Raw genomic sequence first — 23367 nt, 5'->3', positions numbered from 1 at the left:
CAAGGGAGCAACCACTGAATGACTCAACGTCTAGATATGTCAGTGAGATCAAACATGGGTAGACAAAGAAACCCCCAAAGGAAAGAGAAGGAGGACTCTCCAGAAAAGCAGCTAAGTAATACAGAGGCATGCAACATGACAGAAAAAGAATTCAGAATAAGGGTCCTAGAGTGCATAAACTGGATGGAGGAAAAAATCGACAACCTCTGCAAGAAGCAAGAAGAAACAGATGAAAAAATCGATAACATATGGAAGAAGCTAGAAGAAACAGATGAAAAAAATCAACAACTTAAGTAAGACCCAAGAAGAAATGAAGTGATATAGCTGCAATGAAAAACTCCATTGAAAGTATCAACAGTAGACTGGGTGAAGCAGAGGACCGAATTAGTGAATTAGAAGACAAGGAAGCAAAACACACCCAAAATGTACTGCAATTGGAGAAAAAAATGAAAAGACAGGAGGAGAGCCTAAGGGAGCTTTGGGACAACATGAAACGAAACATCATACGAATAATAGGGGTACCAGAACAACAGAAGGATGAACAAGGATTAGAAAACCTATTAGAAGAAATAATATCAGAAAACTTCCCTGAGGTGGGGAAGAAAAAAGTCACACAAGCCCAGAGAGTCCCAAACAAGGTGAACCCGAAAAGACCCACACCAAGACACATCATAATTACCATGGCAAATGTTCAGGACAAAGAGAGAATCTTACAGGCTGCAAGAGAGAGACGGAAAGTTACATACAAGGGATCTCCCATTAGATTGTCAAATGATTTCTCAACAGAAACACATCAGGCCAGAAAAGAATGGACAGAAATTTACAAAGTGATGCAAAGCAAAGGACTGAATCCAAGAATACTCTATCCAGCAAGGCTATCATTCAAACTTGAAGGGGAAATAAGAAGCTTCACAGACAAAAAAAGGCTAAGGGAGTTTATCACCACCAAGCCAGCAATGCAAGGAATGCTAAAGGGACTGGTATAAAAATAAGAAATAAAAAGCTCAGAAAGAAAACAGCCACACAAAAACAGAAATGGCTAAAAACAAGTACCTTTCAATAATAACTTTAAACGTAAAAGGACTAAATGCTCCAAACAAAAGACATCGAGTGGCTGAATGGATAAAAAAACATGACCCATACATCTGCTGTCTACAAGAAACCCACCTCATTAGAAGGGACTCACACAGACTGAAAGTGAAAGGATGGAAAAATATCTTTCAGGCAAATGGAAAGGAAAAGAAAGCTGGGGTAGCAATACTTATATCGGACAAAATAGACCTCAAAGTGAAGGCCATAACAAGAGATAAGGAAGGCCACTTCATAATACTAAAGGGATCAATACAACAAGAAGATATAACCCTGGTAAACATATATGCACCCAATGCAGGAGCACCCAAATTCATAAAAAAACTCCTGGAAGATATCAAAGGAGAGATCGACAACAATACAATCATAGTAGGGGACTTTAATACACCACTGACAACACTGGATAAGCCCTCTAGACAAACAATCAGCAAAGATACAGCAATCCTAAATGACTCACTAGATCAGATGGACTTAATAGACATCTTCAGAACACTTCACCCCAAAGCCAGGGAATATACATTCTACTCAAATGCTCATAAGACATATTCAAAAATAGACCATATATTGGGTCACAAGCAAAGTATCCCCAAATTCAAGAAGATTGAAATCATAAAAAGCGTCTTCGCAGACCACGATGGCATAATATTAGAAATAAACTACAATAAAAACAACCCAAAATACTCAAACACCTGGAAGCTGAATAGCATGCTATTAAATATTGATTGGGTTACCAATGACATCAAAGAAGAAATTTGAAACATCCTGGAAACTAATGACAATGAAAACACAACAATCCAAAACCTATGGGACACAATGAAAGCAGTCCTGAGAGGGAAGTTTATAGCTCTACAGGCCTATCTCAAAATCAAATAAATTATTGAAATGTAAATTTAAATTATAAATATAAAATAAAATTATATTCTTTCACAAATATAGATTGATGTAAGAAATCAGGCAAGGTTTTTTCCAGTCACCAAACATTTTTTTGTATTGTTTTATGCTGCTTTAGTAGAGCTTTCTTACTTACACATACACAAAGCCTGATGGAACTATTTATTCAGCATCCTTATCTGAATTTCCACCAGTAAAGTCTTTGAATAATTGTTTTTGTAGAATGATGTTACAGACGCCTGGAAAGTAATTTCCTTGAAGGCGTCATCCTCAGTTTGAATCACTGAATGATATTTATTGCTGACTATACATGTAAGAAGCCAAAACTCACAGAAACCCTTTAAGAACCTCAAGTCTATCAAAACTCTTCAGGATGTGTACAGACAGGCATTCTCTTTTGGAAGTGGTAAGACTTTCTGATTCATACTTTGCTATTCACTAGGTATTCTGGGAAGTCATGGTAAGACTAACCTTCTTCCCTTTGCTTTCTTTGTAGGCGCTTTATATGTGATGAAGTATGTACTCTTCAAACTATTTTATTATGAACAAGTAGGAATATTCCTCAGTCTCTGAAAATTGTCCTAAATACCCATCTCCATTTTCCTTATTTCCTTTCTCATTGTGCTACTTCTCTCTCGGCATCTCATGCACCGGCCACTTTGACCAGCTATTCCCCAATCTTCTGCATTCTATATTGGTTACCTACATATCAACTTTCAACTTGGAACATGCTAATTACATATACATTTTTCCCAAACAAAAGCGATTAGGGACATAACAGTTGCTTTTTATAAAAGCTATGACATTAATGAGTCAAGGTTTAGTAAGGCAAATAGAGTTAAGTTCCATCTTTTGAAATACTGAGTTTCTAAAGAATTTGTGCCCAATTGGATGTCTAAAGAATCCAAATATCTTTAGTTCCAGTTGTCCTAAAAAACAAAACAAAAAACCCTAAGAATTACCAAGAGCCTTAATAAAATGTTTCCTTACATAGTCTAAGTCTCTCTTAAAATTACTCTTTGGGATTCCTTCATTGCTGTGTTTTCCCTCTTGAGTACTTGAAGGATTATTTAAAGTACATTTTGTCTAGAAGATAAAAATAGAAAATAGTTTAGAATAGCAAGAGCAAAAAACTGATAAATACACAAAGATATCATTTTGTGGAATAATATGTTCTTTAACTTGGGGCTTCTTGGAATCTTATTTTTACACTTCAAATCAGGCTCAAGGAAACATAAAAAACAAAAATTACCTTGAACTTTAAAGCATAACTTTTGTCTTATCCTTGAGGAAAGCTGGAATGGTCACAGTGCAAATTACTCTGCTTCAGTAAAGAACTATAGTTCACTTGTTATCAAAAACTAGCTGAAAAAAAAAATTTCCAATATCTAGCCTTGAATCCTTGAAATAACCTACAAAACTTTCATTTATTTAATCTTACTCCAATGAATAGAAATAATGTCAGATATTTCCCTCATTATTAATGAATTAACCACATCACACCTGTGCCTTTGCACAGCTCCACATTTTGATAGTATCATAACAAGAGTGTAAGGCAGTATCCCCAGACCATCAGTGAGAGTGAACATTAATGGTAAAAGAGAAAACCAAAGGCAAAAACTGACTAACTTTCACAGACACTGGCATTAAACACAGAAGCTAGAAATGCGGGGAATGTGCATTCAACCTCTTTCAAAATAATCTTCGGTGCATTCAACCTCTTTGTAGAACAAATATGCAATCATAGAGAGAGGTCACATTTTAATCTTTTTTCATTAATACGATTAATATTGCTAAGTATTTCAAATTTATGTGAAAATGGATTATAAAGAAAAAATCAAGCCCACCTATCAAGGGTTTACAATCTAGTAGAAATGCCTATAATTTCTCTTAGTTATATAGGGTGGGGCAAAAGCAGGTTTATAGTTGTTCATATGGAAAATAATACAATAATTAATAATATTCTATTATTACTAAACACTTATTGATGAAAGTATGAATGTAAAAATGCCACATAAAATGCAAATATCAAGGTTATATATAAATAAAGTATTTACATGCACACTAAGTCTGAAGGAGAGGGAAAAAAGTTATAGGATATGGGATTTATTTCAAATGTTTTTAATCATATAATATGACCTGAATTACATATATCTTTAATTCTTAAGCAAAACACTATAAAACTTTATTCAACAAATAATGTATAGGACGTATCTGTCGATTCCAGTTTTATGATAACACTTTAGCATATCAGATTCTTGCAGCTAAGAATAATGGTATCTAGAACCATTGTTCATAATGTATTATGAAAATGTGAATAGAAATCAGAATTATTTAAATACATGATTAAAATACTTTTTGTCAAATAGTTAACTGCTAAAGGCTTCTGATCACGTGGTCCTTTCTTAAATAGATCGTTTATTTCAATGAATGATATTTCTCTAAAAGTCTAAATGACATGAATGAATACAATCCAGACCAGTGGTTCTCAACCTCCCTAATGCTGCGACTCGTAAATACAGTTCCTCATGTTGTGGTGATCCCCAATTTCATTGTTACAAATTGAACATAATTAAAGCATAGTGACTAATCACAAAACCAATATGTAATTATATATGTGTTTTCCGATGGTCTTAGGCGACCCCTGTGAAAGGGTCGTTCGACCCCCAAAGGGGTCGCGACCCACAGGTTGAGAACCGCTGATCTAGACTAATCTAGACTAAAACAATCAGGTCACAGATCCTTTGGGTCATTTAAAGCATGCCCCCTCTGCTGTCTGTATTTGGAACTTAACCACAGACAAAAATATATCTCAACAGCGCCCCTGTGTGACCTACTTCAACAACCACTTTCACAGTCATGGAGCCCCGACAATTCCCATTGCCACTGAGGTTCATTTTCAAACAACAAATACAATTTATCTTTTAAAGATAATGCAATTTAAAGTTCAACCAAAAGCTAATCAGCTTTGAAATGAAGCAAAAAATATTTAGACAAGATTTATCCTTTAGAAAAAATATTACAGAACCACAAACGTATACTGTATAAAGTATGTGGAGGTACAAGTAAGACCACCTCCAGAAAGGAAGGTGTATTTCCCAATTATTCCTCTGTAGGGGAAATGCCCTGCCAACTGCTGTTTCAATCAGATTATACCATGGTTTCCTCCAAAGTGTTCTACAGAGAGCCTGCCTCAGAATCATCAGACTCTCCAGGCAAGTGCTTGTTAAAAGTTTTAGTAACTCAGCCCCACTCCACACCTATGGAAAGAGACTGCTCAGAAATGAGGACCAATAATTTATGCTTATATCAAAAACTCCAGGTATGTGACATGCTTACGGAGATTTGAAAACTGCCACCCTAAAGCCTTATAAAAAAATGTTGTTGTTTTTTTTTTTGCCCTGCTCGGTTTGGCTCAGTGGATAGAGCATTGGCCCACAGACTGAAGGGTTGCAGGTTCGACTCAGGTCAAGGGCACCTACCTTGGTTGCAGGCTCGATTCCCCGCCAGGTCGAGATGCGTGCAGGAGGCAACCAATCCACGTGTCTCTCTCACATTGATGTTTCTCTCTCTCTCTCTCTCTCTCTTTCTCCCCCTCCCTTCTACTCTCTCTAAAAGTCAATGGAAAAATATCCTCAGGTGAGGATTAAAACAAAACAAAACAAAACAAAACAAAACAAAAAAAGCCCACAACTTTTCGAAGATGAATGGGTAATCATATTGATAAGTAAAGGATTACTAACTTTTTTTATAATGGAATTTAATTCTATCTCTAAATATTTGAATCATTTTTTATCCCATGATTTAAAACCATTATTCTCTACACTGACATTATAGACCTGTAATTATTCTAACGATGGGTGTTGGACTTGTTAAGGTGGCAGGACAGGTCCACTACCAAACATCAATTTCTGAGGTGACGTGGGTTCCGTCCAAGAGAATAAAAGCAAGAGAAAACACATTCCTCTTCACTCCATCTACTTCGGCCTTGTTCTCTAGGCCACAGGGCAGGACGTTTACTAACTTAAATCTCAATTAAATCCCAGGCAAGGGCCTGTCAATGAAAATTAATTTAACACCTCAGAGTATAACTAAACTCTTTCAGTCAAAACACATTCTGATTTGAGAATCATCCAATTTTCCTGCTGGTTTCTAAAAATCATTCAAAATGCTACAAATTAAAAAATAACAATAAGGATTTCTGACATTTTTTGAAACCATAATGAAAAGGTTTGGTCTCCTGAAAGCAATATACCAACACATAGGAAAAAAACTGGAGGTCATGGGATATCAGAATATATTAAGGATGGGTTTCATGTGCATCTTAAAGGACAACTCTTTTTATTATTGTCACACTCCATGTTTCACCATATAAAAATCTGCAATATTGATTTTGTGTCTAGTTTTTAAATATAAGTTCACCTATCAATTTTGTGTTAGGCATTCAGGGCTGGAATTGAAATCTGAAAATCTGGGTTCAAGTCCTGGCTCTGTCATGCAATACCGTACGATTTAACCCTTGATCTTTGACCCTATCCATTTCCATCTGTAAAACTGAGATAAAACTAACTCACATACCTACTATAGTCAGGTATTCAAAGGATAGAAATGATAACATGTTCAAAAATACCTTGAAAATTGTATCATCACTAACATAAAAGCAGGATGTATGCCCCTTAGAAACCAGCATAAGAGAAATCACACTACATTATAACTGCACCGACCTCCAAATCCAGGATATAGTCTTAATAATTGTTTTTGAAGAATCATTTTTCTCAAAGAAGTAAAAAGCATGTTTATATTTAAATTTTATATGACTACAATTTGATATGTTTAGAACTAAACTAATTGAGTCCAAGCTAATGCTAAGTGAAAGAAACCTTTGGATAAGTCTAAAACAGGACTGGCCAGTGTGGTTCAGTGGTGAGCATCGACCTATGAACCAGGAGGTCATGGCTCCATTCCAGGTCAGGGCACATGCCCGGTTGTGAGCTCTGTCCCAGTGTGGGAGGTGATTCTCTTTCATCATTGATGTTTCTATATTTCTCTCCCTCTCCCTTCCTCTCTGAAATCAATACAAATATTTTTTTAAATCTAAAACAGGTTCTGTTCCATCAGGCACATCAGTTATACCATGAAAGTATGATGTCTCAGCAACCCAGGTATGTGTCCTGAACAGTAATGGAACCAGCAACCTTTCAGTGCACAGGACAATGCTCAACCAACTGAGCCACTCCAGTTGGGCCAATATCCTCAATATTAATGACATAGATACTAATAAAATAAGAGAAGCTTTAGAGATAAAGAACCTTGTCTAGAGAAGAACTGAGAGGGAAAAAAGAGATGATAACCAAATCTCTTGAGGATTGTAAAGAGCCACTTCCCACAGAACTGAAAACAACACTAATTTTTTTTTTTAATTTTTTCACCAGAACTACTGAATGCAAAGAAAGTAATCACATAGCCCTGTCCATCTCAGGGTAGGCAATAACTCTAAGGTATTTAATTTGTCTTAAATATACACATAACCTGTGAATTCTATTTCTAAAAATAGGAGTGTGTAAGTGTAAATATAAATATAAATATAAATATAAATATCTATAATAAAAAAAGCATAATATGCTAATTAAACTGGACCGCCTAGCAATCTTCTGGACATCCTTCTGGATGACGCCAGAGCTGCGAGGGCCAAGCCCCTTGCATGAATTTCGTGCATCAGGCCTCTGTTATAAATATAAAACTGTTTCCCCCTATTTTCAATTAAAAGTTATGTTCCAGAAAGATGTTCCATGTTCATCATACAACTTCCCGCACGGCCCTCCCACAATCCTCACACACCCCACGTGCATATACATGTCCCACTGGGAGAAATATGCAGGAGGTGCTTCATTCCACAGGGGTGATGTCCTCTGGAGATCTCTACAGAGACCATCTACCTGAGCACAAGCCCCATGACCATCAACATTTCTTCCTTCCATTTTTCTTAAAACTACCTCCTTCCACCTCCCAAACAGGTTTCGGATACCATGACATTTAATGGCTACAACCAAGTTGAGGAGACTTGAATTGTGCCTCTTCGTCTTTCTTGACTCAAGAGCCATAATTTATCAAGTACTCTTTACCTGGACGTAGACCCAATGCCTTTAAATATTTTGGTCACTTTCTCTAAACCTCTCTAAAGGTGCAGACTTGGTTTTGTAAGAGGCCCTTATGCCTTTGGAACAAAGGCAGGTTCAGCCTAAATGAGGTCATTAAAACAAAACATCAAGTTCCCAGTGCCCTAAGACTCCAAGCCAATGACCTACAGAGTGTTCCAGCTGATCTTAATTTCCCTGGCACAGCACAGTAAGAGTACTGTAATATAATGCAAAATGTCTCTAAAGAGAAACTAGATACTGGCCTGAGTCTTGCCAATACACAGTTGAATAATACCAAAGTACCCTTTCATCTGAATACTGGGCTTCACACGCAGATGTCACCCTTCCCAAGAATGAAAGTAATCTTCCACTGTGAATGGGGGTTGAGCGAAAAGCTTTTACTGGACTCAGCCCCATAAAGTATACATGCTTCTTAACTGGCACACATGAGCTGGTAAAACTGAAAATGCTTACAAGGGGACCAAAGAGACAAAAAAATAGAATTTGTTCTGAGTAAGGATGACCCAAATTTAGAAGGTGCTAAAAGTGACAAATCAATACTTAAATGTTTATCCTCTCTAGGATCTCTTTTAACAACAATATCAGACCCCTCGTGGTAACTAAACTAAGTTAGTTACTTTCACTTTTCTAAGTTTCATTGCAAATTCTTTATCATTTATATTAAACTATCAGTAAATTCCAAAATATTCCCTCATTTCTGTCCTTAATAACAACCGCTTCTCTGGTCCTTCCCCATTCATTTATTCTTTCATTCAGCAAAATGTACTCAGTGCCAGGCATTGCAGTCTCCACTGATTCAGTGATATATAAACCAAAGTCCTTACCCTCTCTTAAGGTTTATTTCCTAATGGGAAAAGGCAGAGAATGAACACATATATGTGACAAACTATGATGAGCTAGAAAGAAAAATTAATCTGGGTGAGAGAGAAAAGAGTGCAGAGGTGGTGAAAAGCAATGTCGGTTTTAAATTCCACCTGAGCTAGAATCTTTTTAATGATCCATCATCCAGTAAAGCAATTAGAGTCTCTATCAGATAAAATCCGCTTTACTTTTCTCAATAAGAGATTATCAATAGGCATTCTGAGAAAGAAAAATCTTTACTGAAAATTATTGACTATATCTTATAAGAGAAATGGCTGAAAGCAATCAAAATTAAATACAGAACTAAGAGTTCTGAGGAGTATGATGAAGTGTCAAAAAGGGCATGAAATTCCTTTGCGTGAGTGTCATTTCCACCTTGACTTTCAGCTTTTTTATTTAACTAAATAAAAATCAGTATAAAATTAGAAATAGCCCCATTAATTGGAATTACATTGTGATAAAAATGTCTTTATGTTTTTAATGAAAGAAAAAGGTGTATGTTTTTTAAAAAATGAGTCTAGCAGCTAGCATATTTTTTGTCAACAGAAATTAAGAAATATTAAAGTTTTTTTAATAAAATAGAATGGGAATTGACTAGCATACAAATAAATATCTCACGATATGATTTCATAAAATGGGTTTTAACCACTATATTAAATAAAATACACAGAATCTGAAAAAAAATTATGTACATATTACTTCATTGAGTTTTATCTAATGTATCTAAAAATTGTGGTAGTCCCCGAAGGAATTTCTGTTACATTTAAAGGAGTCAGTTACTGACTGTGGCAGATGCTGCGGCACACCATCCCAAACCTTCAGCACTGACGCACTCGTTCTCCCAGCTGTTAGAGTGTCAGCCATGAAGACCTCCTGGCTAAACCCTCCCTGCGAGCCACTGCACTAGGCTGAAGAGAGTCCTTCCTGGACAGCCCAGCTCCTCGGCCCTAACTGTGAATCATTCTGTAGGGTCATCCCAGATCCAGAGCTCCTATGGGACTGGCTAAGGTCTCTGCTGGGGCTGCACTGTGTCTATCCCCTGGGTCTATTCCCACAGGCAATGTTTCCATGAGCTCTCCCTAGTAAACTTTCTACAGGCAAAGCCACTCTTCAGGTTGGCTTCCCAAGGATCCTCGCCACAGCAGTAACCTCTATCATATCAGGTGTTTGTCAGTGTGCTTTCCTTCAGCTACTGATGGGTCCTAAGTATTGAGAACAGGGGAAATACATTTAACTACATGACCAAAGGCCACTTTCAGCATTCAATATTTCTCCCTGATGCACTATTGCTTTGTTCTTAGGAAACTCTCCCTCAAAGGTTATCCATTCTCTGACAACAGGAGAGGGAAGAACTGAAGTCAATAATTGAAAGCTGAAAAACAAAAATAAATAAATAAATAAATAAATAAATAAATAAATAAATAAATAAAAATAAATAAAATTTGTCATTACTCCCATCACACCATCATTTATCTAAATCAGAACATTTCAACACTAGCCAAAATTCTTATTTCTAACCCTATCTCCCTTTCAGAGAAATATGTGTAAGGCATAAAAAGATAGGCAGTGCTTCTGATTTGTGGTGCTTTGATTAATTATTAAAAGAAGCTTTCCCTGTATGTGATGCCCTGGAGGTTTACATGCCCCTGGGTAATGCACCAGGTGAGAAGGTTATTGTGAACACTGGTGGGTTCTCAGGAAGATAAGTTTTAGGAAAAAGTACATTGGAAGATGGGGATTTAGAAACAGATTTTCTTAAATCTATGATTTTGTACACCCCTTGGAAAGTCTTATATACTAAAGGGTATGCATTTCCCCATTTCCATATTATAAACACTAAATAATTCAACTATGCCATTAATAGTTAATAATTAAAAAATGTGCTAACACCAATCCCTTGCTCTGAAAGACTTATATTATAAACCCAATGGATATTTCCACTTAAATCTGCTAAATGTGTGAATTTTTTTAAAAAAATATATTTTATTGATTTCTTACAGAGAGGAAGGGAGAGGGATAGAGAGTTAGAAACATCGATGAGAGAGAAACACCGATCAGCTGCCTCCTGCACACTTCCCACTGGGGATGTGCCTGCAACCAAGGTACATGCCCCTGACCGGAATCGAACCTGGGACCCTTAAGTCCGCAGGCAGACGCTCTATCCATTGAGCCAAATCAGTTAGGGCTAAATTTTTGTTAATACAAAGTAAGCTGGAAGAAAGTACAGCAGTCCATCAAGCACTTTTCACTTATAACTCTATGAAATAATGTATAAAGTCAGAAATATGTCATTAATTTCATTACACATGATCTTATGTGTGTAATGAAAGCAAAATGTATATGCTACTAAATCCAGTTGGTCCAGTATTCTAGCATATAACTTTATCTTTGTTCATAGACTCTGTTAATATAATTGGATATATATTTTTTAATTTGATGAAAAGAGGACGAAAATGATTGATCATGATTAGAATAATATGTCAAAATACAATTTGTTAAAATTTGGTTTTAATTATCTTCAATAACCCAATTATCTATTCTTTTCCCAAAGAACTCCAAAACAATGAGCCTACCACACTCTATTTAAAGAGGAAAATAATAATTAGACCCAATAAATAAAAAAGACAATTTAGATTATGGTAAGTACAGCTAGGAAAATACAACAGGTTGTGTGATGGAGGTGGGGGAGTAATGGCATAGTTGAATTATTTAGTGTTTGAAATATGGAAATGGGGAAATGCATACCCTTTACAGATGTAGAGGGATACCTTAGGTAGACTAGTCAAAAAAAGGCCTCCTTGATAAGATGATCTTGTACTGAGAGCTAAGATTAAAAAGGTGTCAGCTATGTGAAGAGTCAGGAAAAGAGGTTCTAGGCAGAGGAAACAATCAAGCCAAAGGCTCTGAAGTAGAAAAAAGCTTGCCAAGTTCACAAACGCGTAGGATCGCCCTTCCATGGCTGGAGTATAATGAACAAAGAGTAGAATTCAGGTGAGTTTTAAGAGGTGTACAGAAGCTAAACCATGTACAGACCTATGGGCCAAGATAAGAATTTAGATTTCATTCTCAGCTATAGAAAAGTTTTCAACCAGGGAGTGACATGATATGATCTACATTTCTGAAAGTTTACTGTAGCAAGTGAATGGAGAATAGACCAAAACAGGTGAAAGTAGAAGCAAGGAGGCCATTTATGAGGCTTTTGTACAGGAAAAGACAGGGACCTAACTTGGGATGATAGCAGTGGAGACAGAGACAAGTTTATGGCTTCTAGTATATTGTGATGAAAGATGGAGCTGTACTTGACAAAGATCAGAAAGAGGTCTCCTAGGTTTCTGGTTTGAGCAACCAATGGATGACTTGAAAGTGGAGAACAGCCAGGTACATACTGGACCTACATCAGCCTCAAATGTCCACATCTAATCTTATATCCATACATCTAAGTTTAAATATAACTGTACCACCTAATCTGGCCCCACTTCCAGATATACCTTTTCTGACTCTCTAATAGTTGGACCTTGACTTTGACGCACAATTTGTGGTTTAACTAGCCCCGCCTGCCCCCATCATTTCCACCATGGTGGCTCCTTTGCTCCTTGCCCCATGGAATCCCAATGGACTCTTTATCAAAGGAGGTGTGGTGAACCTGTGGGAAGATCGGAACAAAGGCTTAGAAAAGAACTTCTGGGGCAATGGAACCAAAGAAACCTCCCAAGACTCCTGTATGTACTACATGGAGTCACTAGTTCTTCAAGAGCCACTGGAATCACTTGCTCTCAGAACAGGAAGAAATCGCAGCGCTCAAAGGCCCAGAAAGTGTAGGCAACAGTCTCTTCTCACTCACTCATCAGCAGCAGGACCCTATTAAAAACTACACACAGAGAAGCATCGATCAGATGCTCAAACCTCAGAGGGAAGGTAGGGGAGGGTGGGGGTAAGGAGGAGAGATCAACCAAAGGACTTGTACGCATGCATATAAGCCTAACCAATTGACGCAGACAACAGGGGTTGAGGGTGAGGGCAGGATTGGGGGGGTGGGGGGACAATGTGGGGATAAGGACATATTTGTAATACCTTAAAATCAATAAAGAGAAGAAAAAAAACTAGGCTTCTTTATTCCCAGTCTAATATCTTTTAATCACATCATATTGGCTCACCTCTTTCCATAGAAACTTATTAAAAATGGTATACAGGATGTTGTACATGTACTATTCTTTGGAGCTATAATGGGTTGAAAATTTTTTACTGACTGCCATACCAATCTAACCACCACATGTAACATTACACCTATAGGAAAATGCATGTAAATAAACAGCCAACTTACAAATGATCTTGTGGAATAGATAGAAACAGTCATAAACTTGTTCAGAATATCCTTCTTTGTGTGCTTATTTTCTCTGCGGCTTTGAGAAAATACTAAATAAGTGGGACCAAAGGGAAGGGCAAGAACTAATGGCTGTTCTCCCCATACTGGCTCTCCCATTTCTCTTGTGAATTCATTCCAAAAGTTTCCCTTCGGCTCCCACGCCTTGGCAAAGGCTTGTAGTCACTTCCCAGGTTCTCCCTTGAGCTGTCCTTTCTCTAGGTGCCAAAAGAACAATTCCCAAGTCTGCTTATCCCTGATCAAACGCTTACACAACATAATTTGTTACTATTTCCTATAACCTGGCTTACTTTAAAATATATTTTTATTGATTTCAGAGAGGAAGGGGAGAGAGAGAGAAAAAAAACATCAATAATGAGAGAGAATCATTAATCAGCTGCCTCCTGCATGCCCCACACTGGGGATCGACCCCACAACCAGGACATGTGCCCTGACCGGGAATCTAACTGTGACCTCCTGGTTCATAGGTCGATGCTCAATCACTGAGCCCCCGCAGCCAGGCATAAACTGATATTTTTGAAACCAACATGCATAGGACTGCAGAAATCTTTTTTATATTAATTAAGATCCACGTTGATATTGAACCATGAATGATTTCAATTTTCCTTCTCTTGATAGAACTTAATATATGCCCCAAGGAGAAAACAAACCAGAAGCTGAGCTTTCAACGAACTGGAAAACAAAACGCATATTGGAGACAAATGCACTACAATGTACCCTTCAAATTAACCAAAACTTAGAGGCAATCTTCGAACTGGAAATAAAACCTTGACAAACAGAATATTTTCCAGGGATTTAAGTTTTAAAATAGGAAGAGACAGCTGTCTTCTGCTACAAATGAAGGTAACTAACATGAACAAGGGAGAAACTAGAGTTGGTAGCTGAGGGCCTCACTAAGATGCAAGCTCAGAACAATGGCCAAGGGGGTTTCCCATCACTGACGGGTGGCACCAACTGAAACCATATCAAATAAATAGACTTCAAGTGAATTAAGTGATCTGAGGTGAAGAAACTGGTCAGCCAAACCAATCAATGGGTCACCACGTCATACACTTATTATAGGAATTTGTTTTGTGGGATCTTTTTTTCTGGGTCACTAGCCGTCCATTGTTTTCTCTCCACCACTCTATACTATACCTACTGAACCTGCACCTCCAGTTCACAAAAGGTGTTCCCACAACCCTTGCTTAGTGAGCCTTGGTCCAGGTCCCTATGTCCCTTTGACCACAGCTGACTGAATAAGAATTTAACACTCTGGGTTAAAATCTCTGTCCAGGTATAGACTCCAGTCAGTTACCAGGATGAAATATTTATTCCAATCGGGGTGGCCGTTTGGGACACCTGCACTGACACGCAATCAAAACAAGCAGGACTGCAGAATGTCATGAAGTGAAATCGATGTACACGAAGCAGAGACTATGTGCTATGCTTGGGGGAGAACAAAAGAAAGAGAAGGGAGAAGTGGCTGTGGTGATTTTTGCTGACTTTCCAGTTTCCAATTCCAATTTCTCATGAGATCAGTGAACTTTTGGCCCTGAAGCACTATAACATAACCTTTCAGGCTAGTTCATGTGAGGTTCTGTTTCCTCCAAACAATCAATACCAGGTCAAAATAGCGACTGAAGTCCATTTGTAGTATTCCTACCTTTCACCAACTAAATGAAATTGTCCACAATTTTAAAAAGTCAGATTGCCCCCAGAGTTTGAAAGCAGCAGAGGATAAGAATACCCCTGATTTTGTACATATGTCAAAGAGAAAAATAATAAAAGGTCAAATTCCTATGCCCTTCACAGTGTTATTATTCAGTGGGTTTTGGAACAGGTTCAAGTTTCTATATTTTTCACAAGCATCCCTGCTCATTCTGAGGAAGGTTGGTCCAGTGACTACACTTTGAGAAGTACTGTTCTAAAGCCTGCTTCAATATTGCTACAAAGATCTGTGTACTTTCAAATTCCTCTCCAAGAAAAATTATATTCATCAAGTGCCAACATTCAAAAGTAGTAATTGCTGTTGGAAAGACGTATTTGTTTCAAACCCTAATAGAAGCAAGTACTGTTTCTATTATTCTTTTTTGCCTTTACATGATATCTGCATTTCATTTCACATCAAATAGGATTTTGTAAAATGGCTTGGGTGGCCTAAATATAACTTATAATGTCGTTTCATGTGAAAATAAATTTAAATTTCCGAAGCACTAATTTAAAGACTTTGAAATACAGCCAGTTTATAATTTTAGCATTTGATGTACCATTCCAACTGATAAATTTGATTATAGATGGTTGTAAATGAGAAAATTTGATTATAGATGGTTTTAAAAGTAAATTAATGTTTTTGTTAGGGAATAATGGCCTTTTAAGGAAATGTGTGTGTTTTTCAGAGATTCAGACAAAACTAGGTAAGGATACAATCAACAGTATGTACAGGGTTTACTTTATAAAATTTCAACAAAGTCAGTAAAAATTTTAAAGAGGAATAAATGAAATAAAGGATACAAAAAATCTTGATAATTGCTAAACCTGATAAACGGGAACATGGGCTATAGTTTATTATTTTCTATTGTGTATACTGGAGAAATGAGTATATGAGAGTGTGGCTAATGGATTATACCCACAGTTTCAGCACTGCACAAAATGGAATAATTACTTAATCACAAAGGATTGAAAGAAGAGGCCCTTAATTTGGGAAAAGAGATGAACTTCCTTTTATCATCCTTGACAAATGAAAGGAAAAAAATTCTAAGGCAGAGCTTATGGAAAAGTCATTTCTTAATTATTTGGAAGATATTTTTCACTTTTCTTAAGTAACAAAAAGGCTTAATTGCATACAGAATACACTAGAAATAGTGTGATAAGAGGCAAAGCACACTGAGACACAATCATCTTTTTGATCTCCTTTTATTTAAACTGCAGATGTATAGGCAAATCACTTCTGGCTTTTGCATTTCCTTTTTTAAAGCTTAAAATTTGGATAAGAGACCCACTTACTGGTGTGCTTGTGAGATAACATCCTGTGGACCATAAACTACATACAAAAGCTAGTTATTAGCAACGCTAATAAATCTTATTTGGTGAGATGACTAATTATTTGGTAAATTTTTCCTGTCAATGTTAGGTTGAAGATGGAGAAGAAAGCTAGAAGGGGAAAACACAATGACACAGTTATCTTTGTCAAAAAATAAAAAAGATTCAGGTCCTTAGCTATTAGAATATTAACAAATGGTATTTGTCACCCCTACTCTTGCATAATGGGCAGAGTTATCACTAACAACACTACCATAAGTTTATTACTTGAAGAACGCTTATGGTTCTTCATTTCTTTGGAAATTGTATCTTCCTCAAAAAAAGATGGTCAAAGCCTCAAGAAATCCAGATTTGCCCAGCCAGCATGGCTCAGTGGTTGAACCTCGACCTATGAACCAGGAGGTCACAGTTCGATTACATGTCAGTCAATATGCCTAGGTTGTGGGCTCAATCCCCAGTGTGGGGCATGCAGGAGGCAGTCAATCAATTATTCTCGCTCATCATTGATGTTTCTATCTCTCTCTCCCTCTCCCTTCTTTCTGAAATCAATAAAAATATATTTTAAAAATAAAAAAGAAAGCCAGATTTTGGCCAAAGCATTTCTTAGCCTCTATTTGCTCATCTGTAAAAGAAGTTCATTCGACTATCAGTGGTTCTCACCTTCTGGCCCTTTAAATACAGTTCCTCATGCTGTGACCCAATCATAAAATTATTTTCGTTGCTACTTCATAACTGTAATTTTGCTACTGTTATGAATCGTCATGTAAATATCTGATATGCAGGATGGTCTTAGACGACCCCTGTGAAAGGGTCGTTTGACCACCAAAGGGGTCGCGACCCACAAGTTGAGAACCGCTGGACTAGATGATCTTGAAGACTTCTTCCAGCACGAACATTCCATGACACAATTTTTCACGGGTGTCTTTTTATCTTTAAAATCTTCAGAGGTTTTATTTTGAATTAGTTTTACTACATAGTCCTGGGAAGCAATTAACCAGAGTTACTATACGAGCCGGGTCCAAGTACAAAAAGACGATACACTTTGAAATTGCTTTATTGGTGAACACAAAGAAATATGCCTGGGAAATATATCTGGCCAATATTATAAAAATACCAGAATGGAAGAGTAAGTGAAGAATCCAGATTTTATCTTATTCCAGCTCTCATTTAAAAAAGAAATACGAGATGCCAACAGTATTGAATACTCTGGGATACTGTATTTGCAAAAAGAGATAAAGCATATCTTATTTGTGGTTTCATTGCAGTTTACCACTCATGAATTATGTAGGCAACTCATATTGTGTATGTATGTGTGCGTGTGTGTGTATATATATATATATACATACATATACCCTGTGAAATGATCTGACTGTGGTTTTGAAAAGCCACATAAAATTTAGCATTTCTAAGGGGAGAAAGAATTGCTAAAATGACTGGAATAGTCAAACCAAAAGAAAGAGAGAATATAAAGAAAGAGACATCGTTCCCTAGAATGTTTCACCCACATATAATATTCAATAGTACCTATTCCATACTGTCTTTTGCATCATCTCAACCAAAGATCAGAGACAACTGGTCCATAAATATCATCTTGTAAAAGGGTAATTAGTGTTACCAAGACACAACCTTGGGGAAATCACTGACATAGAATCATGGGTTCCCAAAACTTCACTCATTCCAAAGAACTGAGCATATACAAAGGAATTAAAACAAAGGATAAATTCTTAAGGCAAAGTCACGGTAGGGAAAAGAAAACATTAAAAAAATATATGAAAAAGAACCTTCCTCTTTTCCACTTTGGGACAGCCTTCTCTACTTAGAGACCCTAACCCTTGGGCTGGAGGAAGAGATCAACAGGAAGTGCCCTTTCTGGTGGGAACGCCCCTCTGGGACTGGTCCCCAGGACTCAGGCCAGAACTCTGCTCATGAAATGAAACAGCACAGCTGTCTGTATGGGTGCGGAGCTCTCTGAGAAGGTCACTGGGGAAACAGGGCACAAGGCCTGAGCAAGAAATCAGTCAGAGACAGTAATACAGCACCCTTATCCCATCTTGCCATTTGCTAATAAGCCTGATCTGAAGAAATGTCCTTCCCCAAGATAAGATGTCTTACTCTAGGATGATGACTAGCCACACATAGGGCACAGCTTGGCTTAACCCTCACCTCAACACCCACTCTTTCTCTTTTAATTCTATTAGCATAAGCATACAATACTGATTATCTCTCTATTCAAAAGAAACCTGCCCCATGGATGCATCTCTTAGACACAGGCATTCTCAATATCCATTCACAAAATTAACCCAACCCCAAATCGAAGCCCCACCTCAGTAAACACCCTCTGGATGGCCTTTTTGCTTAGCTCAGTGTCTCAGAGCCTAGGCCAGTGATGGCGAACCTTTTGAGCTCGGCGTGTCAGCATTTTGAAAAACCCTAACTTAACTCTGTTGCCCTGTCACATATAGAAATTTTTTGATATTTGCAACCATAGTAAAACAAAGATTTATATTTTTGATATTTATTTTATATATTTAAATGCCATTTAACAAAGAAAAATCAACCAAAAAAATGAGTTCGCGTGTCATAGGTTCGCCATCACTGGCCTAGGCGCAAGGAACATAACAAGCCCTCCATAAACAGGGGAGTCTGTGAAACTCCACCAGACATTTCCTTCTCCCATTCTGGGTCACATGGACAATCCAGAATCAATTCTTTCCACCACATTGACACACAGTCAAATCTGTCATCCATTTTATATCCCAAAAAGCCGTGCTCTCAACGGGCCCAGACATTTCAGAATGGCATTTTTCCCTTGGGCTCTTCCTTTAAACCTCACTCTGACAATAAAGTTCTCAAGAGAGTCTCTTTCTTGTTCATCTCCCCGTCCAAAGTCTCAGTCCCACCGCTTAAGGACTAACTCATAACATTCATCTGCTCTGGGAATGTTTATTCCCACTCTCTCCAGTCCTTCTCCAAAGGTACATGCACCAATTAAATTTCACCCTCCCTCCACCAAAGAGAAGTATATATGCTTTGTTATACCAGACTTCTGTCAAAACACAACATCCCATGGATGGAATTACTACTACATGTTACCAAGGATTCATCTCTTTCCTAGGGCATTTCCTCCATCCCTAAAACTATAAACATACATTACCAAGCCCACCACAGGTAGTAAAAGTGCAGAAAAAAAGAAAGGGAACAACAGATGGGCGAAAATGATCCCTCTCTCTCCTCACTGCAAGCATCTGACTGTTTAAACTTACTGCTTCTACCCTGCAAGAACAAGATACATTTTGCCTAGTAAAGCCTCTCCTTGTTTTCTTGATTCAAAACTGGGAGGAAGAATATTAAGAAGAGATAGGATTATTCTAAAATATACTGATTTTTTTGTTTGTTTTCTTTTGCAAAATGTGTAATTGTGATGGATCTCCCCCTAGTTGCTTCAACCTTGAAATCTAATTTGCTTAAGTCGGTCCCACACTAGAAACTCATAAAGAAAGAAAATCATAAAAATAAAAGTCCTCCTTTTAATGATCACTTACAAGTCATCTGCCTTCTGCCTTCAGTAAGAGGAATTCATTGAAATAAAGGAGACATGGGGTCCTAAACTCCAATTACCTCTGCCACAGATTCACTATATCACTTTCCTTTAGTAAATGAGGTTGGTTTGGTATTAAACAACCAGCCAATCCCTTTCTCATCCCCCATATCACTGCCCCCCCTTTCCAATTCCTGACCTACAATTAATAATCTAGTTATCCCATAGACTTCTTCCACCTACTCTGTGAATAATAGCTCTCAGACTCTGCACTATACAGATATTTTATCATTTAAACCATCCAAAAAGCCTGACAGCTAACCTTTTTTTTTTAATATATATTTTTATTGATTTCAGAGAGGAAGGGAGAGGGAGAGTGAAATAGAGAAACATCAATGATGAGACAAAAATCATTGATCGGCTGTCTCCTACATGCCCCACACTGGGGATTAAGACCACAACCTGGGCATGTGCCCTGACTGGGAATCAAACTGTGACCTCCTGGGACATAGATCACCATTCAACCACTGAACCACCCGGACAGGCCTGACAGGTAAGTTTTAAATTCCCATTATACAACTGTGAAAACTGAGGCCTTAAGGGCAAATAATGCCAAAGAACTATGTCAGTCAATAGAGTTATTTAAAATAGGCCTTTATTAATATTGCAAGTTATTGAGCATTGTAAAGACTATATAGATGTAGAACTCCTGATAATTTTGAATTAGAAGATTTTTTAAATGCATACCTGTTTTTTCCTTGAATTTGTTTGGGGAAACAGGTCTGTTGATAACACAGATGTAAATGAAGAACAGCATAGCTCAGGAAAAGGGTTTGGAATAGATGACACTTCCAGAACATCAAGATCTTTCTTTTTTCTCCTACACCAAGAGAACATAGGATGAAATTTATATAAAACAGAAAGTAAAATATAATTGCTGTCAGAATTAAAAAGCTAAGGCTAACATGCACCACTCTGTGACAACAGTCTGTGATGTACTTTCTGTGGGTTAAGATAAAATGCTAATTAATATACAATCACGTATAGTATCCTATCCTTTGGGAAGAGGGGGCGGGTAAAAAGTCACCAGGCATGGAAACCCCATTTCCAGCACTTTGATCATTTCCCTGAAGCCCAAATACATACTATATATTTATGAATGCAAAAATCACCCATAGGAGTTAGGCATTGTTATGCATCCATTGAATTGACGAAGTCTATAAAAATAGAGTGAATGCATCCCTATGCCATTTTACTAATCACTTTTGGAAGTTATGGTTTATTAATTATAGCTGTGGTTCATCTCACTTCAAATTTCATTCACAATGTTGCCCACACACAGCCTGCTGGTTTTTCAAGTACTTATAGATACTAAATCGCGAGGCAGTGTTTTTGAGGAGGTAAGTGATAGAAGTTGCTAGTGGGGATATCTAGTCCACTGAAAGTAATTTTAACTTCAGTGAAGTTGAAGCACTTTGAACATCTGAAAGAAGTCCCAATTAAATGTATGAATGTAAAGGACTAAGAGAATCGTGTATTGTTGCAACCTTTTCCTTTTCTAACGTGCGTGTAAAATTGTGAACTCTAAAGGCACTTAGAGCTGAATGCTGTGGCAATTGGGAAACCTTTCAAAGCCTCTATGCTTTCCTGCTGAACAGCAAGACTGCTCAAGTGTCCATCCCTGCTCTCCTCCTTCAGGGTCGCCGTAAGACTCTACGCGGGAGGTGAACTCGTTTACGGTAGGATTTTGTAAATCTATAAAAATAAAAGGCGTTGTTTATTTGTTTTTCAATACGGGGCCAGGAAGAAGGAAGGGAGGTGGGCGGTCGGCCTGCAGCTCGGCCTCCCACTTGACACGGATGGGCAGAGGCGCGCGAGCCCGGGTGCTCTCCCCGAACCGGCGATGCTATTTATAAGGCTCTGCCAGATCGCAATGTCCCGCCGATCGGGCAGCAGCCAGCTCCGAGGGACTCGTCTTCAGAGACTTTCACAAACTTGGCCCGGCTCTGGGCACATGGCTCACCCCCGAGGACCGCCTCCTCACCCCCGCGCCGGCCGCCACCCCGGACACTCCCCCGCGCCCCGGAGGGCCGCCTACCTGTCGGCCGCCCAGCCGCGGGGCCCGTCCGGCGGGGCCAGGAGCGCGCGCGCGTGCAGCCGGGGGCCCCGCGCCAGGTCGCGGGCGTCGCCCCTCCCCCGGGCAGCGCCGCACACCTGGGCGGCCAGCGGCGGCTCCCCGGCTGCCGCCCTGCCCGCGGCGCCCTGCCCATCTTGCAGGGAAGTGGTCATCGTAGCGGATCAGGGGGCTCGGGCGTCCGGGGAGACCCGCGCCCGGGGGCAGGAGGTCGGGAGGCAGGAGGCCAGGTGCCCGTGCGGCCGCCGAGCGCGCTGCAGGTGCGGTGGCCTCGCCGCCTGCGCTCCGGCCCGGGCGGCTCCGTCGCTCCTCCGAGCAGCGGGCGAGGCGGAGGGGGAGGGGAGGGGGCGGAGGAGGAGGGTGGGGAGAGGGGAGGAGCGGTGGGTGGGGGCCGAAGGCGGCGGGGCGACGCGCGGAGGGGGCGGGGAGGCGGCCGGGTGCCGGTCGGGCCCCGCGCGGGCCGGGGGCGCTCCAGGAGGCCGGCGTCCTTCCCAGGCCAAGCGCGCCTGGGCTTCGGGGGCTGCGCCCCTGGCCTGGATGGACCCCCGCCTCCCCAGGTGGGCACCGGAGCGCGAGGATGAGCCCGGGGTCCGAGTGGGCCCCGCGCGGCTGGAGGCGGGGACCCACGGAGCGGCGATCCCGCCCGGCTTGCCTGCGGGCCTGCAGGTGGGGCAGCGTGTGAGCTGCGCGGACCCCCAGCGCGCTCCATTCTTCTTGCTCTGCAGTCTGAGATCATCACCTAAGCTGTGGCTGGGCCGCCATGACAGGCCCCACGGTGCCAGGAGGCCAGGGGGCCTTGGGGCAAGGTTTGCCCCAGTCTTCCCCCCTTCCACCCCGCAGCCCAAGGCTGGGGTGGGGGGTTTGGGGGGCCAGGGCGGGAGGAGGGGAGGCAGTAAACACTATCAGTAGAGAAAACTACTGCGGTGTTTGAGAATTCTTAAGAAGGCACAAGTAAACCTGAAGATGTCTTAGGAATTAGAAAAATGATTCATTTTCTTTTAACAAGAACAGCTCTTGTTTAACAAGTTCCCACTCTGCCTTGCCCGATTCCCCCTCACCACAGCCTCGTTTTAGGTTTTACAGATAAGGAAATTGGGGCTGAAAGCCATGGAGGAGGACCTTGAGCAACATCGCCCAGATAATCGGTGCAGTCAAGCTTCCACGCCAGAAGATTCTGTATCAAATCCAGACCGTTTGAAACGGAAATTATGATCACTTTCTGAGCTGCGGCAATTCTACCAGGAAGATCTGGGTGATACTGTTTCTGCTCTCCCATGCTTGTCCCCATCCCCGT

General features: G+C 39.6%; 1 protein-coding gene across 3 annotated transcripts in view; it reads right to left on the bottom strand.

Annotated features, from left to right (window-relative positions):
- The window catches only part of GRB14 (growth factor receptor bound protein 14), a 110371-nt gene extending 87970 nt beyond the window's left edge, over nucleotides 1–22401 (bottom strand). For all 3 annotated transcript variants that reach the window (XR_004969458.1, XM_036320126.1, XM_036320127.1), the window contains exons 1-2: nucleotides 22038–22401; nucleotides 20687–20819 (exon numbers count right to left, since the gene is read on the bottom strand). Coding sequence is in view for 2 of the 3 variants with exons in the window: in XM_036320126.1 (XP_036176019.1) it covers nucleotides 20687–20819; nucleotides 22038–22228 (324 nt within the window). In the remaining variant the exon portion in view is untranslated. The remainder of the gene's footprint in view (nucleotides 1–20686; nucleotides 20820–22037) is intronic.
- Between the last annotated feature and the right edge of the window lie 966 nt (nucleotides 22402–23367).

The sequence above is a fragment of the Myotis myotis genome, unplaced genomic scaffold (assembly GCF_014108235.1).
Source record: "Myotis myotis isolate mMyoMyo1 unplaced genomic scaffold, mMyoMyo1.p scaffold_m19_p_8, whole genome shotgun sequence".
NCBI classification, from domain to species: domain Eukaryota; kingdom Metazoa; phylum Chordata; class Mammalia; order Chiroptera; family Vespertilionidae; genus Myotis; species Myotis myotis.
This window is presented reverse-complemented; position numbering and strand designations above follow the sequence as displayed.